Genomic DNA, 16,009 nt, shown 5'->3' with positions numbered 1-16,009 from the left:
AGGCAGGATATTTCAGTAAAAGGGGAGTGTGTTGTCTACTAGCCACCTACTGATGATAATACAGTTCTCTTGGATAGTGTTCTGTGTGGATACTAAGAATAGGACCAGGGAAGAAGAGGGAACCTGAAATGCTAGCCTATTTCTTATTGTATTATGACAGCTGTAAAAAAAAAACAGTATTGTTGTGGAGAATAGCATGGGGTTGTTAGACAGCTGGGGTATTAAGCAATATTACAGCGGATAGAATTATAGGACGAGAGAGGAGCTCAGAGAATTAGGGAAAGTCTCTCCTCCGAGGTACATAACCCTGTTGCCTGGCAACGGGCGGTACTTTGCTGGCAGAGTGGAAGGAGCCGGCGATGTCACAGGAGATTACAATGAAAATGTATTTGCAGCTTCATAAACCCAGCGGAGTATTTACCCCGCTAGTTGGTTTAGTCGTCCAGATCCATTAAACACGGGCGCCTTGTCACCTTTCCATCCCACTAAAAGAGCAGCTCACATACAAGGCCACGAGGACCGCTGACAACTCAATGACTCACCTTTTAGGCAGCACCTCTCTGGGATGAGATGGTCTGAGAGAGAGGGTATTATATCAAGAAGGACCAGAGCATTGCCTTGAACTGAAGTAGCGTTGATACAGAACTTTTCTCACCTAGAGGATTGGTAAGCGAGAAGCCGGCTTTGGGGTCCGGTTGCTGGCGGGTTGTGTCTATTGCAGCTAAGACCGCCCTCAAGCAAAGTTTAAGATTCTAATTTGTGCTCTGCCTTAATCCCAAACCTACCTTCTCTCTTTGACCATGCTGTGTTTGAAGCTGTGAAGCATGGAGCCTTGAGTCCCGGACTGCATCACTCACCTCATCTGGTGGCCCAGTTCAGGTTGACAGGAGAGACGAGAGACCCTGGCTGCCTTGGTTGGAGAAGCTCCGTAGCTCCAGGCTCCATTGTCAGAGAGATGATACTGAGATCCCCCCCTGGCCCTGGCTCTATACCCCTGTACTGGGTTTTGCCCCCCCCTCTCCCTCAGTCAGCCCCCTTTGTTCTGCATGCATGCCTGGGCTCAGGCTCTATACACTAAGCTGGAGATCACAGGCAGAAACACTCCTTTCTTTCCTGTCAAGTGGGAACCAGTCCTTGGCTGCCTTGTCTCCCCACCTCTTCCTGTTTCTGAGCTGGACTAAGGAGATGTAATAAAGCACCTGCTCCAGATGTCAGTATAGGGGCGGCACTTCGTCTCCCTGCTGCTGTTGATTTTCCAACGTGACATCAGATGTCTACTCTAGTCCAACTCCTGTGAACCAGACCTGGGTTCAAATACTTTATCTGAGCTTGATTGAGTTTGCCTGGTGCAATGGGAACCAATAGAATAGTCCCAAAAGTTTAGAACCCTGCCCATCTGGCTCTCCAGGCATGCTCAAACAAATATTTTGGTGAAAAAAATGTATTTGAAAGCAGGTTTGCTACGGTCCTGCGGTGTAGAAGGCCTTTAAATGCTTATGGAGCAGTGAGCGGAAGGCTGGAGCCTCTAATGTAACAGTAGGCAGGGGAGAGAACAAACAACACCTGTTTTCCATTAGCAGACATTCCTCCTTTATCTGCCTCCATTTTGTGTGTGCTCCAATGTAGGCTAGCTTTTAAAGCTTCAGTGAGTGAATGGTCTGTTCGTTCAGTAGTAACTATGCCTGGCTACATCCTATAGAAATATAACCCCAAGGCTATATGAGTTGTGAAACCTGATCCATTGTTTTTGTAGTGTGTACTTGGTCATTGTCTTTTTTTCCCCAGATCCCGGCTACTACAGACAGTTTGTGGTACAGCTCGGCTGAGGGTCAAGAGCTGGTCCATGTTCTTCAGAGACTGAGTCATTCTGCCAGGTGTGTATTCAGACTCTCTCCAGTCTCCACTCTGATCTCTCTCTAGAACTCCAGCTTTGTCCTCAGGGCTCTGCTTTGATCCATTCATGTGGGAGGCCAAGGCAGGGTTGTGCGATGAAAGATTCCTTGAGCCCGTTGCGTCTCGAACTGGGGATAGTGGCCCATTGTTGGGCTGCTAGAGGCCTCCCTCTCTCCCTTCCTGAAATGGAAAAACAATCCCTTTGAAGTTGCCAAGCCAGGCTTATGAAGCAGAGCTTTGGACAATATTGGGGTTTGGGGCAAAGTGGCTGAGAAATTCCAAACTTCTCTCCATGTGTGACTGCTGGACTACGTCACCACCTCTCTCACCATGGCAACCAAGGGGAATTTATTTTCTTTTGATTCTTAAAGGGGCAATCAGCAGTTGCTACATTTGAATATGCCTCATGAGCTTTGTTCTAACTGTTCTACCCCATCAGAACGCAAAATAAACATGTCACTGGAAAAACACTAGCCTCAACATTGTTCATTTTGATGTCAAACCTTGCAGCAATAGCACTGAATGAGTGATTACATTTCTCCTGCCTCAGTCAGCTTTTTACTGAACCGGGGGGGCTTCATTTCTACTGCTGATTGCCAGTGTGACAGTCAGGACTGGAGGTGCATAGTTTGTCCAACTCTTGAAAGTTGACATAACAGGACTCTACATTATTGGGCAAGTCAGTCGTCAACTACTACAAGTAGCCAAATTTAAAATGTGGCCTTTTGAAAATGGGAGAAATGAGAGCAGTGTTTGAAATTGAATTTAGGCTACAAGAAGTATCTATTTTTCAAAGCCTAGTTCAATGGAGTGCTGATGGAATTAACAGGAATGAGTTTAACTGGCTCCATGGAATGGTTTAGGGAGGAGAAGAGATCGTCATCACATCTGTCCATTGTCCTCATCTCTTCCCAGGTCCCATGCTGATGTTGCTGTGGTTTCACTGGCAGCGGAGATCCTGACAGGGATTGGATTCTAGAATGTTGATTCATCAGCAACAATGGATTGGCTTCGAGAAGGACCATAATTCACATCAGTGATCAGCAACATAAACCGTGTCTCCATTATAGTGCCTTGCTCTATAGCTTTATAATAAAACTGGCATCCATTGTAGTTTTGCATTCCATTCTAGTATCACTTTACAATACTTTAGGTTTTTTTTAAAGGATGTGCAAGTTTAGAGTACAAACAAGACACATTTGTCCCCCATGTAGCCTGACGACCTGAAAACGAGTCCGTTCCATAAACCACCAAGACAGCTGAAATTAACATCCATTTTTATTGTTTAGCCATGTCATGACCATGTCTCCAATAAGCACAGCAGGCTACAATAATTAGGGATTCTTTTCACCTCCTTGAACAGCTATCAACTAAAAGACATTTAAAAAAGAAACTGCTGCCCCCCCCCCACAGACCCTTTGGAACAGTTGTGACACTACAAACAGTGAGCACTTAAAGCAAGAAAATATTTGGACCATTTCCAATTCTTGGTTTTATACAAAAGCTACACAATGTTACACTTGATCAGAATACAATTCAACTGATTAGTGTTCTACACCATATCATTTTAATTGGAGCATTACCACTATAACTTAACACTACGAGAGACTTAAAATGGATACAAATGAGTGCAGAAAAGACAGGCGAGTATAATAACAAGCTATATCAGTACCATTACAGACTGAAGAATCATACAAAATAAAATGTAAAAAAATACAGACCAGGGTTTTAAATTCCATCTTTAGATCCACTCTTCAGCGTCATTTTCTTTGAGTAACCCACTCCAGGAATTCCTTTAACGCAGTTTTAACTCCCACAAAAGACCAGAACAAAGTTTTACTTCCACTCCACGTGTTCCCATAGGAAACTCAGCTTTCAGTAGTGTGTCAGGCACTTTCTGAGATACTAGCCCACTTTCAAAAACCTCCCAGCAACTTCTCCAGCCAAATCACAATGCAGGTTCATTCAGATCAGACGATACACCTGGAGAAGCGGAGAGGAGAGGCACCGGCATTACTATGGGACCACAGAGCATGAAGAGAAGCTAGAAGAGCAGAGTTAGAAACTTCAGCCACAGTAGTAGAAGTCCCAGCATGCACCAGCCTGTCACCGCCAAACACAGCCGTGGTGCCTAGTCTTAACACAGCTCCTTACCTAAAAAGTAGTCTATTTACAGGTCAGTATCAAACCAAGCCAACTGATTGCTGTCGCCTGGGGGAAGCCCATCGATCAGGTCTTGGGCGTGGCCCAGGTCGGGCAGCCCGTCGACTGGGTATTCAGGGCCGGGGTGGTGGGCACCCATGTCATGGTCCATCATGGAGTCCATACCCATGGAGTCCTGCCCATATCCCCCAGAGTGGAAGGAGCGATAGCTAGGGTCTGCCAATGGAAGTGATGGAGGGAGGGAGCACACACACACTTGTTAGAGCTTATTAACACAAGCACCACACAGTAGTAGGATCAAAACAACCAATCATATTTGTCAGCCAATCACAGTACCAATCCAGACAAAGCCACTACAAATCCAAACTACTTGGTCTCGAAGCTAAAGTGGACAGCTGTGCTGCTGACCAGTTGCAAGCTTTAGCTAGCTAGCACAGTGGGGCCGGGAGAGTTAGTGTCAGGGGGTTGCTGCTGGAGGAGCCCAGGTGCTGGCTGAGAGCTGGGCTGTTATGTGAGAGCTGCACACCAGGACAAGGCACCATGAGACAGTGCTTACCTTCCTGACGGTAGCCCAGGGCATCTCCCTGAGCGCCGATGTCCAGGCCCAGATCTCCTGTCTAGAGAGAGAAGGACCAAGAGAACACAACATCAGGAACGAGGGTCACGTCAGACAGTAATCACTAACAGCCCTGAGGTGTTCTGCCCAGAAGTTGTGTCATGGGCTATGAACACAAGACACTTCCTTAGTAAATACAGAATCCTGGCTCCAGATCCAAGCACATCTAATACTTTAATGTATGACACTTCACGTAATTTGGCATGTCTCCCAGGCTGCTTCCCAATTGGCACCCTATTCCCTTTATAGTGCACAACTTTTGACCAGGGCCCATAAACCGCGTGCCATTTGAGACGCAGCAGACAGAAGTGACTGAACAGCAGCGCACCTCGTTCCAGGTCATAGGCTCCGTCCTGAACAGGGAGCTGGTGAGCTCCACAGACAGACGCTTCTTATAGTCCTGGGGCTTGTCCTCAGACATACGGAACAGAACAGCAGCAGCATAGGTGGCTGAGGAGAGAACAAACAGGGTTGAGTCGTCTCACTTAATCTATAGAAAGTAATGCACCAACGGCTAGCTAGACAGATCCTTCTGGACAGAGGCCTAAATTCCCATGACTGACAGACCTGCATAGCTCTAGAATGGCAGCCATCTGCATGTATTTGTGGGCTTAACAATCATTAGAGTTCTGAGGCGCCAACAGAGCTGGTTGTGGACCGAGGCCTGTTAACTTACCCACGCCCTCGTTTCTGGAGTGAAGCAGCTCTGTGAGGGGGGCGGTGGCGCCCTCAGCCTCGATGGCCTCCGCTGCCTCCTTGTCCTGGGCCAACTCACACAGAACTCCTGCAGCCACACGCTGAATGTTCTCAATTGGAGAATACAACAGCTGCAGCAACGAGAGGAAGGTACAGGAGTTGCAAAGATCAGATTACTTATATAAATAAATAAGCTGTGTAGTTCAAATTGGAAAGAGAAAGATCCAAATTCTGTAGTTGTGAGGAGCAGTAAATTTAAGTTGCTTAGAAGTCTTACCTGGACAAAGAGTGGAATGGTGTTGAGTCCTCTGATGACGATTCTGTTGTGGACATCTCTAGCCAAGATGTGCAGAGCTCCAGTACAGCCCTCCACGATCTCCTCCATACGAACTCCCTCCTGTGGTGCAGCACAACCGTTAGTTCAGAGACTACAGAGAGCATTGAGGAAACTGCACTTATTGGGAGACAGATGCACCGTGTGGAGGTGTATGTTACGCTTGTGTGTCTTACCACAAACTGCTGCTGGGTGCCTCCCATGGAGGTGCGTCTCTGGGTGTCCTGGTGGGCTCTGACCAGCAGCTGCACCAGTCTGGGGATGGCCCCCTGCTCACGCAGAGGGGCATGGTTGGCTGGACACAGAGCCAGGTTACGGATTAGGCCCACAGTGGCCTGGAAGGAAGAGATCACATTTAAACCATTTCATTTAAATAAACAAGTACTCATTTCCAAGTCAGGGAACTCAGTCTACAAATGAAGGTTCTGCTACTAACTTGCACCGATGTGGAAACAAATGTTGATTGGCCCCATCCCATTTTCATAAAACAAACATTACCTTGATGAGGGGCCAGTGGGAGGGGGGATGCAGCAGCTTGACCACCACAGGCAGGCCGTAGTGAAGCCGCACAGCATTCTGGGCCATCTCAGCATCCTGGTGGCGGCTGGTGAGGTGACGCAGGGCGCAGATGGCCGGCTCAGTGATGTCCTCGCGGTCTCCAGCACGCAGCACGGTACGGACCAGCGCCTCAATCCCCCCAACCTGACACACCATCATCTTGTTCTTGTAGTTGTTGCAGGTGAGGTTGGACAGTATGCCGGCAGCACACGTCACCACGTTGATGTCATCAGAGCCCAGGAGCTGGACCAGGGTCCCCAGCAGACCTTCCATACCCTCCTGTTAGGAGGAAAGGAATACACCGGCATGTCTCATCCAGACCAACACAGCTAACCACCAGACAGCCTTACACTGATCGCTTCTTCTCAGAGAGATGCTTACACTAATTCCTCTTCTTCAGGTGGGTTTAACGCTTTACTCTAATGAGCCTTTAGTAATTCAGCTGAACTGTAAGGGTACGATGGGCTGGGCTGTAGATGAAGTGGGCTCTGACTAGCCACAGCTCCAACACAGAAAGGCAGGAAGGACTACTTTTACCTGCATCACATCTACTTCAGCTAAGGTCGTCTTCTCCATGGAAAAAGGCAGGGAGACAGAAAGAGAGCTCTTATGTAGAAAGAATTCAGGTAGGAAAGGTGTAGGAAAGAGGAACAGAGGTGTGCTAGTGGGGGACGGCTCCTCACCTGTTTGGTGGCAGCGTCTGACAGGTTCCTGAGGGTCCACAGGCAGTTCTGGACTAGTCTCTGACTGGGGTCTGTGAGGTGAAGCCCAAGAGCCTGCATACCACCTGGAGAAACACACAGCCTTTAGCCCAGCTCACTGTGAGTATCAGTGGAGAGCCAACTGAACTAAAGTGAGCAAGAACACACTTTTCAATATAGATTTTTATTTAGATATATCAATAAGGTCCATAAATAAAAGGTAGTACATACCAGCCTCTACGATTGCAGGCTTGTTGCTGGAGCAGACAGAGAGCACTTTGAGAACTCTACTGGTAGTCCACAACAGCTTTTCATATGTGTATGTCCTCATGATGTTGACCAGGGCCTGGGGCCCACCGCTGGCCAGGATGATAAGCTGGGAATGGGTAGCATCAAAGACGTTTAAAATACACCAAGGTGGATCACAATTAATGCCTGAATTAAGGGACAGAGGGAAGCATCAAAGATGTCTAAAACCAAGAGATCATTAAATTAATCTGATTTTCATTTCAATTCCTTACCTTGCTTTCTTGATTGCCGTAGGCAAGAATCTGAAGGCAATCTGTTGTGATGGCGAGGAATTTGACGTTTGTCTTGTTGAGCAGGGCCACCATTTTCTGCAGGCCCCCGGCCAGACGCACGGCCATCTTGGCACCCTCCTGGTGGAGCAGCAGGTTGTGTAGGGTGGTGATGGCGTAGAACAGCACCGAGTCCACTGGGGACCTGAGGAGACAGTTTTAGGTTGGAAGGTACCAGAGGCTAACTGAACACACAGGAAGGTAACTACATGGCAGAGAAACTAGCTAACTGTACCCCCCATGTTTGAAGGGGCAACAGTTAGAGCAGCATTTCCTCCCCAACTCAGTCCTGGGGACCCCAAGAGGGTGCACATTTTGGTTTTTGCCTTAACGACAGCTGATAAAATAATCAAAGCTTGACAAGTTGGTTATCTGACTCAGCTGTGAAGCGCTAGAGCAACAAAAAAGGGGGTGGCAGTTGGAAATACTGAGTTAGAGCAAGACGTTGCACACAACCTCTAATCTTGACCACATAATGAACAGTTAGTGAGATGCAGGGGGACTTGTAGATCAGTGATTCTGTGCAGTTCATCTTAAAACAACTTCCTTAGAAACTCAAGAGACCGGTCAGGGTACAGTCCAGGGGCTGACCGACATACCCAAGCATTTTGACAAGGGCGGGGATGCCCCCGGACTTGAAGATGGCCAGCAGACCCTCTCTGTGGTGGGACAAGTTGTGCAGGGTGCCGGCGGTGCAGCGGGCGGTCTCCACATCGTTGGTGTTCTGCATGGTGCGCACGATTGCCGACACCATCTGGGGGGAGCGCATGATGGCGTGGCGGCTAGCCTCCTTCTTGGACAACTGGTGCACCATCACTGCAGCCTTGTTCACCACCACCTGGAGGAATGAAGACAGGAGAAGAGGTCAGGACAGAACTCTATACAACCTAACACCATTAAGTCAGGTGCATTTCTTAGTTGGTTGGGGACCAAAGCGGGCCAGTTGTGGTTAGCTGTTCGCACCTGGTCCTCATCGTTGAGTAGTTTGGTCAGCTCAGGGATGGCACGCGTGGCCAGCTCGGCGTCATCCTGATAGTTGATGAGGTTCACCACGGCATGCTTCAGCATCTGAGAGGGCTCAGCGAGCCGCTGCACGTTGGTAGGGTGGGCCCCATCAAACTGGGTGGAGGGGAGCTGCATGCCCTCGTCCAGGGTCTCTGGAAACATGGCCGCACGCACCCTCTGGGCTCTGGTCATGGCATACTGCCCGTCAATGTCTGGAGGAGAGGTTAGGTCAGAGCCACTTCTAAGATGGTGGCTAGATTCCTCTAAAGGAGCCAAAGCTGAGGTTTGTCAGTAGAATAAAGTACTAACTATTATCCATTAACTTCATACCATGTGACATGTTGAAAATCCCAGCCAAGCATTCCCATGGTATTGCAGATTATTATTTTTTTACCTGACACTTGGTCTTGTGTGAAGGACTGAGAGAAGCCCTGCTCCCACTCGTACAGCACCTGGTTATCCACATCCTCCTCCTCTGGGTTGCCCTTCCCACTCAGGGAGGGGGCGGTGGTGGTAGCCCCTGAGTGGATACCAGAGTCCAGGTATGACTGCTGCTGCCAGTGGCTCACTGCAGCCTTCCGGTCAGGCTCCATGGCCATGTCCAGCTCCATCAGATCAGCTAGACATTAGAAAACAACCAGCGTTTGGTTACTTTGAGGCAGTTCAACCAGAGGGGAAGACCGTTGAATTAAATCAGTGGTAGCAATGTTTAAGTTATTCTAAAAAGCTGAACACTTACACTGGGAAGCCATGTTACTTTCAAAACCCACAGCCTGCACAGCTTCCAGATCTGAAAGTAACAGAACAGCAAAGTTCATTCATAGTCGTTTCCACCTCAGCTCATGCCAAAACAAATAGCACAAAGCAACCTTTTCATTGGACCAGCTAAATTCCAGCAGAGGGAAAAAAACAGAATCAGGGCTGCATTACCTAGACATCAAATGAACTGCTAACTTGGTGGCTAAATGTATGAAGCATTAACTTGGCAGCTAAACTAATGGAGGCCAAATAAAAACAGTGGGGAATGGGGGGGGTTGGGACTTCAAAGACGGCAAAAAAAAAACATCTTAATTTGAGGATGTGCTACCAATCTGTTAAGTACAGTCCCTTGGAGTAATAAACAAGAATACCAAAGAGTTCTGGTAGACCCTATATTCTGGGTTCTAGAAGAGCAAATCAAGCTTTATTTATACACCACATTTCTGTGATTTACTACAAACAAATTTTTAAATAAGACAAACTGAACTAAAAAGCGCTGTAGGGAATATGGCGCTATCAAAATCCTTTAGCTTCACAAGTGACAGTGATGTAAAAACAAATCTTAACGTTACATGATCCCTCAGACAGGTCCAATGCAAAACACTAAGGCCATGAGGATACCAGTATCACAATACAAGTATTGTGGCAAGGAAACTAAATATGAAGCGGATTTAATATTTAGGAAAACAGCCTTAATGTTGGAAACAAACGTCACCCAAAGTCAAAATGTATTTTCCAAGCTATAGCACACAATATTTTACATACTCTTAAGGACTGAAATGTGTGCTATGTTATTTGAAATTAGCATTTTTATTTTGCGACACTGATATCCTCCCAGCCCAACAAAACACCTTGCTGCAGCATTAGCAGAGATGCTACCACAACTGTGTTTTAGTTTATACAAGAATGTAATGAAATCCATTCAAGTTAGTAATTTCTACTACAGTACCTCCCCCCACACAAATAGAAAGGATCACCAGACCCTCTGGTGGGCAAGTGAAAACCCACATGCAGAGCAGTAGCTACACAGACAGAGTCAGATGGGAAAACAGCTTTGCTCACTACCCAATTTGGGTCATTATCAGAACCCAGCAGCAGACAATGAGTAAGTTTAATAAACTGCAGCAAACCAATCAATATCCAAAACCATCCCTGGCAATTGCTTCAATTTAAACTGTAAAGAGCAGTATGAATCACAGATTAGGAGGCTGCACTTTAAGGGGCTATGATGGGATACTTGTCCTCATACCCATGTTTAATAGTCACTCACAGTTTCTATGGAGATTATTCAGCACATCTGCTTGCAATGCATGCACTAAGAGGCTAGTAGTCAAAACAGCAGACATCTGTGGTGGAGGGAGTCTGACTGAAAACACTACCATATTGCCCTGGGCTAAAGACACTGGGACCTAATAGGCTGTTTCAAGGGACATGGATTCCTAGAGCACCAGAAGAGCGATAGTTCGAGGAACATCGATGAATTTGCAAAGGTTGCCTATCTAGGATACAACCAAGCCTACCGACATAATGGTAAACATATGGAAAACAATTGAGAAATTGAGATCATAAGCAAAACAAATGAACATTTCCAAGCTGTATAATCTTGAGTTCGCTACCCATACGTCTGTATAAAAAGACAACCGCCAAGTTAAATGGAGGTTAAACGTAGCAACATGTGAACGTGGCTGTCAGAAACTACCAGAGAAAGCTTGGCAACTGCTGTATTGTGAGCTGAATTTGAGACCACAATCTCTCCCCCTCAGAGCAATGTACACGGTCAGCAGTCACAACTACTAATTCCTGGTCCACAGTTTGGCCTACTGAGCATACTAACATGGCCAAATTATTTTAGAGCCTTTAGCTATTCAATTGCAGCTAAGATCGTAACTAACCACCCATCAATAAAGATGATTTTAAAGAAAATAAATGACAATGTCAAACAAGAACATTCTCAGCAAACAAGTCTTGTTTACTGTATTTGGCTACTACTCGTCATTGACTGTAGTAAAAATCCAAGCAAATAGACTGGAACTCTTGCAAGGAATTTAACTGTTTCCCTGACTTTGACTTGAGACTTGGTTTCTTATTTACTGCGCTAGACATTAAACCAATCATGAATCATACCCTTGCTTTCTGCAACTTTTACAGCATCCGTTTACTGTAAAAGTTTAAGAAAAGTACGGCACCAAATTCTAAAACCTCAATTTCATTCTCAGAAACAATGAATTCACAGAGCAGAAAAATCTTCCACCAGCGAGCTAGATCCCCACCCCCACATACAACCAAGTCCACTTCAGTCTACCAGAATTTCCGATGAGCAACAACGACTCAAATTTCAGTCAAGCTCCTCCTCAACTTCCTCTCAAATCACAACGGCTAAGGAATGTGTCGGTCTTTGTTTAACTGGACGTCCAAATAAAAACAGTTTTACCCAGTTGCTAAAACAAAACTTGATTTAGTGACAGCCATCAAGTTTGACGAAATTAAACAGTGTTAGTTGACTTTGATAATGTTAGCTAACAAATCCACTTAGTTACAATGGGCATCTTACATTGAAACGATGTTACTTTATTTACAATCAAATCAGTTGATGAATTTAAAGTTACTGTTGGACGTGGTATAGTGTTTGCTCTATTGCCATCCATTTCGACGTAGCTAGTGACACTAGCAAAAATGGAACCTCTTACTATTATCTAGCTAGCCAGCTTGATTGAAAAATTATCTCCATCATTAGTCTTAACTAGCTTGCTAACGTTACTTAAATGTCTCCCAGGTCAAGCCAATTGAAAAGTAACAGGGCAAAACGTTCCAGTCAGCTGTATCAATAGTTGCTAACTAGACAGTTGTTTCTCACGACCACTAACATGAGTCAAAGCGCCGGAATGTTGACCTAGCTAGCAAATCACCTCGTTTTCGGCAGCTAGCAAACGCTAGCTAGCGGGGAGTGTCCGGGCCATGGCGCAGCCTGCTACCACCATGGCTAGCTGGCTGAAAATTAATTCAATTCGTTTCTGATAAATGTGAATTCCAATCAATTCTGTACGACTCCAGTTGTCGTGATCACGACGCGCTGATATTCAGATTGCTTGCCACCGCCTTCGGACTGCGGGAAACATTTACCTACAAAACTAGCTAACTTAGCTAGCTACCAACCAAATACAACACCAATACATTCGATGTCAAATCCAAATAAAATATATATTTTAAAAAATTACGAAGATGCCTACCCTTGTCAAAAGCCACAAATCGGTCTCCTCGCGTTTAGGTGGATAAAACCAACGCCTCGTGGGGAGAAAAAAATGTAAAAAAATACGTTAAAATTACAATCACAAGCGAGTCCTTTCGACTAGCCCCTCAGCAGTCAAGGAACAACTCGGTTACTGCTGTTGAATCGTTGGGTTTAAGATGGCGTCGCACTGTAATAGACCGAATTACAATTATGTGGCAACTCTATCCTTCCGCATGTAGGAATAAAATAGATACCATATCATGGTCTTTATCAAATTATCAAAGTGAAGTCCGTTATATATATATATGTATATTAGAAACAATCTTAAAACAACTTCATACAACTATAATGTATTGTATTTCATAAAAGGAAAGAACAAATCCTGATCATAAAATCGGCGTATGAATCCAGATGGTGTGAAGTTCCGGCAGTGTACCTTTTCCATAAATTAGGATGAAGACCAGGAATGCATCTATGGATTGGACTGAAAAAAATATTCAATGGATATAACATAATTATCAAAAAATTGCAGTACTTCGGTTCGGAATCCTAAAACGGACAGCTTATTGTTTCAACTGAATTTACTAAAGAGACATTCACAATGGTATACTGAAAACGTTCTCAGAGGAATTTAGTTCTACTGCATGTCTGAAAATAGCTTATCTCTAGCCTAGGCACTGCTCAGAATATACTAAGTGTATTTGGAATGTAGTGTGTGTAGGAACTGCTTATTTTTTTTCAAAACGATTCAGCTGATTCCATATAATGTTGCGACAGTCATGACTCAAGATACATGATGGTTTTATGATCACCTTGATTTATTTTCTATATTTTCCACAACACTGTGTCATGTTTATCTAGTACTGAATACTTCATCATACAAATCAAATTGTATTGGTCACATACACATGCTTAGCAGATCATGCAAGTGTAGCGAAATGCTTGTGCTTCTAGTTCCGACAGCGCAGTAATATCTAACAACTACCTAATACACACACATCTAAAGGGGTGAATGAGAATGTCTACATAAAAATATATATGGATGAGCGATGGCTGAGTGGCATAGTCAAGGTGCTATAGATGTTATAAAATACAGTCTATACATATTATATGAGTAATGTAAGATACGTAAACATGGTTAAAGTGGCATTATTTAATGTGGCATTTAAAGTGACTATTGATCCATTTATTAAAGTGGCCAGTGATTGGGTCTCAATGTCGGCAGCAGCCTCTCTGAGTTAGAGATGGCTGTTTAGCAGTCTGATGGCCTTGAGATAGATTTAGTATACCTGAATATCCATTTGTGAATAACATCCTAGAAGATGAATATTCCCCACAAGGAAGCTGCAATCAGAAAGAAATGTGGCAGTGCAATAAATACTGAACAAAAATATCAACACAACCATTTAAAATATTTTACTGAAGCTGCAATCAGAAAAAAATGTGTTACAGTTTATAAAAGGAAATCAGTCAATTAAAATAAACAAATGACGCCCTAATCTATTGATTTCACATGACTGGGCAGGGGCACAGCCATGGGTGGGCCTGGGAGGGCATAGGTGGCCTTTTATTGTCCCCAGCACAAGGTGCACCTGTGTCATGATCATGCCATTAAATCAGCTTCTTGATATGTCACACCTGTCAGGTAGATGGATTATTTTGGCAAACGAGAAATGCTCACTATCAGGGATGAGAACAAATTTGTGTTTGAGACAAATATGTTTTTTGTGTTTAGGGAACATTTCTGGGATCTTTTATTTCAGCTCATGAAAAATGGGTTTAATCATGGATGTTTACAGGGTTGGTGTCAAATCCATTTCAATGCAATCAATTCTAGTCTAATGTAAAAAATAAATTAAAAATAGACTCATGTCTGAAATGATTTTTTTTTAAATGGACAATAAAATAAATAAATGAGACTCACACAAGGAATGAGTTGTTAATTGCATGAGAATCTAAAAGTATGTACAGTAACAACTATACCCAACAAGGCACTGCAGTAGACGTTCTTACCAAAACGTTCATGGTCGGGAGGATTCCTGTCCAAAAATAAAGCAGGGTCTCAGTTGACTGGGAGCAAAGGTTTGCCAGATGTGACCCCAAATGTTATGCCTTTGTCAGTACTTTATTAAGTGTAGTACTCACCTGACCAAAAAAACTCTCTCTTATAGATAACCTTCAGGTGACATTATTATGTGGACACAGAGATTCGTTTCACATCTTTATTTACAATATTGTTTTTAAGGGAATTGTATTGGTGGGAATATATAATGAACACTAGGCCTTGATGTGACATGCCAACGATCGTTTATATAAAAATATTACTAGAATTACATCAGTGATAAATTACATTTGTTCCCAAAAAAATCCTGTAGATTTGTTTTGACCTCAATATGTTCTGATGAACAGTCAGGGTGTAAACATTAAGACATTATATGCAGTACCCAAGTCAATATGCAAGGTCTAAATGGATAACAGTACATTATTGTAAATGTAGATTCCAAGGCAAAACAATTATATTGAAGGCTCAATGCAGCCATTTTTAAATCAATATCAAATAATTTCTGGGTAACAATTTAAGTACCTTATTGTAATAGATTTCCATTCAAATGGACCAAAACAGCTTTTAGCAAAAATTTCTCAAGCAGGAAATTTGCTAGGACTGTCTGGGAGCGGTCTGAGTGGGGAGGGGAAACCTGAAAACTATATGTTATTGGCAGAGGTTTGGAACTCTCTTTGTTATTGGTCTATTAACTCATTTACCGCCTGGTGACTTCACTGGGCCTTAAAGAAAATAATTACATTTCATTTAGAAATAAAACAATTCAAAATACTGTTACTGTGAAACCCACTGATAAATCATAAATAGACAAAGTGCATATAGTATATTTAAATTACTATGATAATAAGTGCATAACACACAGATTTTCAGATCCACAATAGGAATCTTCAGAAATGTACCTATTTCTGAAAACAGTAGCTCTTCGAGAGAAGAGAAGGTGCATACTATGATTATTGATCAAATGATCCAATGTCAAGCCGTCAATCGGTTCTATATGTTTTGTGGGAATTACTTTGACAAAACACTCATAATGGAGGATAGAGTTCCAGAGAAATACCACTGACTCTAGTCTGATTTGAATTGTTTGTGTTGAAAACTAAGGCCATGATGTGGGAAAATATTCAGAGTGTAATCTGTGTAATAAAAAATATACAGGAACATAATAATACTTGTTGGGCAAGATTCAATCATGACCACGTTGCATATTGTGAGAAACGTGCACTATGGGAAAAAATATAACTATTGTTCCTGCACCCTTTCATTTTGTTAAAATGATCTATATTTGTATTACCAGATTATCAGGAGTACTTGAAATGTGCTTTTCAATACTACATGAATACTAAGATATTTCATTTGAATCCCTTCCCTCAATAGTTAGATTGTCATTACAGTACATTGGTATAAATCACACACAC

At 43.8% G+C, this 16,009-nt stretch overlaps 2 protein-coding genes across 4 annotated transcripts in view; one reads left to right on the top strand and one right to left on the bottom strand.

Moving 5' to 3' along the window:
• Window positions 1-3,160, top strand: part of ulk4 (unc-51 like kinase 4) — a 261,713-nt gene extending 258,553 nt beyond the window's left edge. The window contains exons 37-38 of the mRNA XM_046335393.1: window positions 1,786-1,874; window positions 2,809-3,160. Of these exons, the coding sequence (XP_046191349.1) occupies window positions 1,786-1,874; window positions 2,809-2,872 (153 nt within the window). The 3' untranslated portion in view covers window positions 2,873-3,160. The remainder of the gene's footprint in view (window positions 1-1,785; window positions 1,875-2,808) is intronic.
• On the bottom strand, window positions 3,154-12,700 carry ctnnb1 (catenin (cadherin-associated protein), beta 1). Of its 3 annotated transcripts, none has more exons than XM_046335390.1 (17): window positions 12,531-12,700; window positions 9,284-9,334; window positions 8,939-9,163; window positions 8,503-8,756; window positions 8,139-8,377; window positions 7,483-7,684; window positions 7,193-7,337; window positions 6,944-7,047; window positions 6,798-6,827; window positions 6,201-6,539; window positions 5,879-6,037; window positions 5,646-5,765; window positions 5,349-5,499; window positions 5,001-5,122; window positions 4,613-4,673; window positions 4,048-4,272; window positions 3,154-3,876 (listed from the first exon to the last, which is right to left on the bottom strand). In XM_046335390.1, exons 2-16 carry the CDS (start codon window positions 9,294-9,296, stop codon window positions 4,064-4,066), a joined length of 2,373 nt encoding a protein of 790 aa, XP_046191346.1. In that variant the 5' UTR covers window positions 9,297-9,334; window positions 12,531-12,700; the 3' UTR covers window positions 3,154-3,876; window positions 4,048-4,063. The 3 variants fall into 3 exon arrangements, with proteins under 3 accessions (XP_046191346.1, XP_046191347.1, XP_046191348.1); XM_046335391.1 differs by lacking the exon at window positions 12,531-12,700 and adding an exon at window positions 12,210-12,229; XM_046335392.1 differs by lacking the exon at window positions 6,798-6,827.
• Window positions 12,701-16,009: the final 3,309 nt, after the last annotated feature.

The sequence above is a fragment of the Oncorhynchus gorbuscha genome, unplaced genomic scaffold (genome assembly GCF_021184085.1).
Source record: "Oncorhynchus gorbuscha isolate QuinsamMale2020 ecotype Even-year unplaced genomic scaffold, OgorEven_v1.0 Un_scaffold_738, whole genome shotgun sequence".
Taxonomy (NCBI): domain Eukaryota; kingdom Metazoa; phylum Chordata; class Actinopteri; order Salmoniformes; family Salmonidae; genus Oncorhynchus; species Oncorhynchus gorbuscha.
The sequence above is the reverse complement of the archived record's forward strand: the minus strand, read 5'-3'. Positions and strand labels throughout refer to the sequence as shown.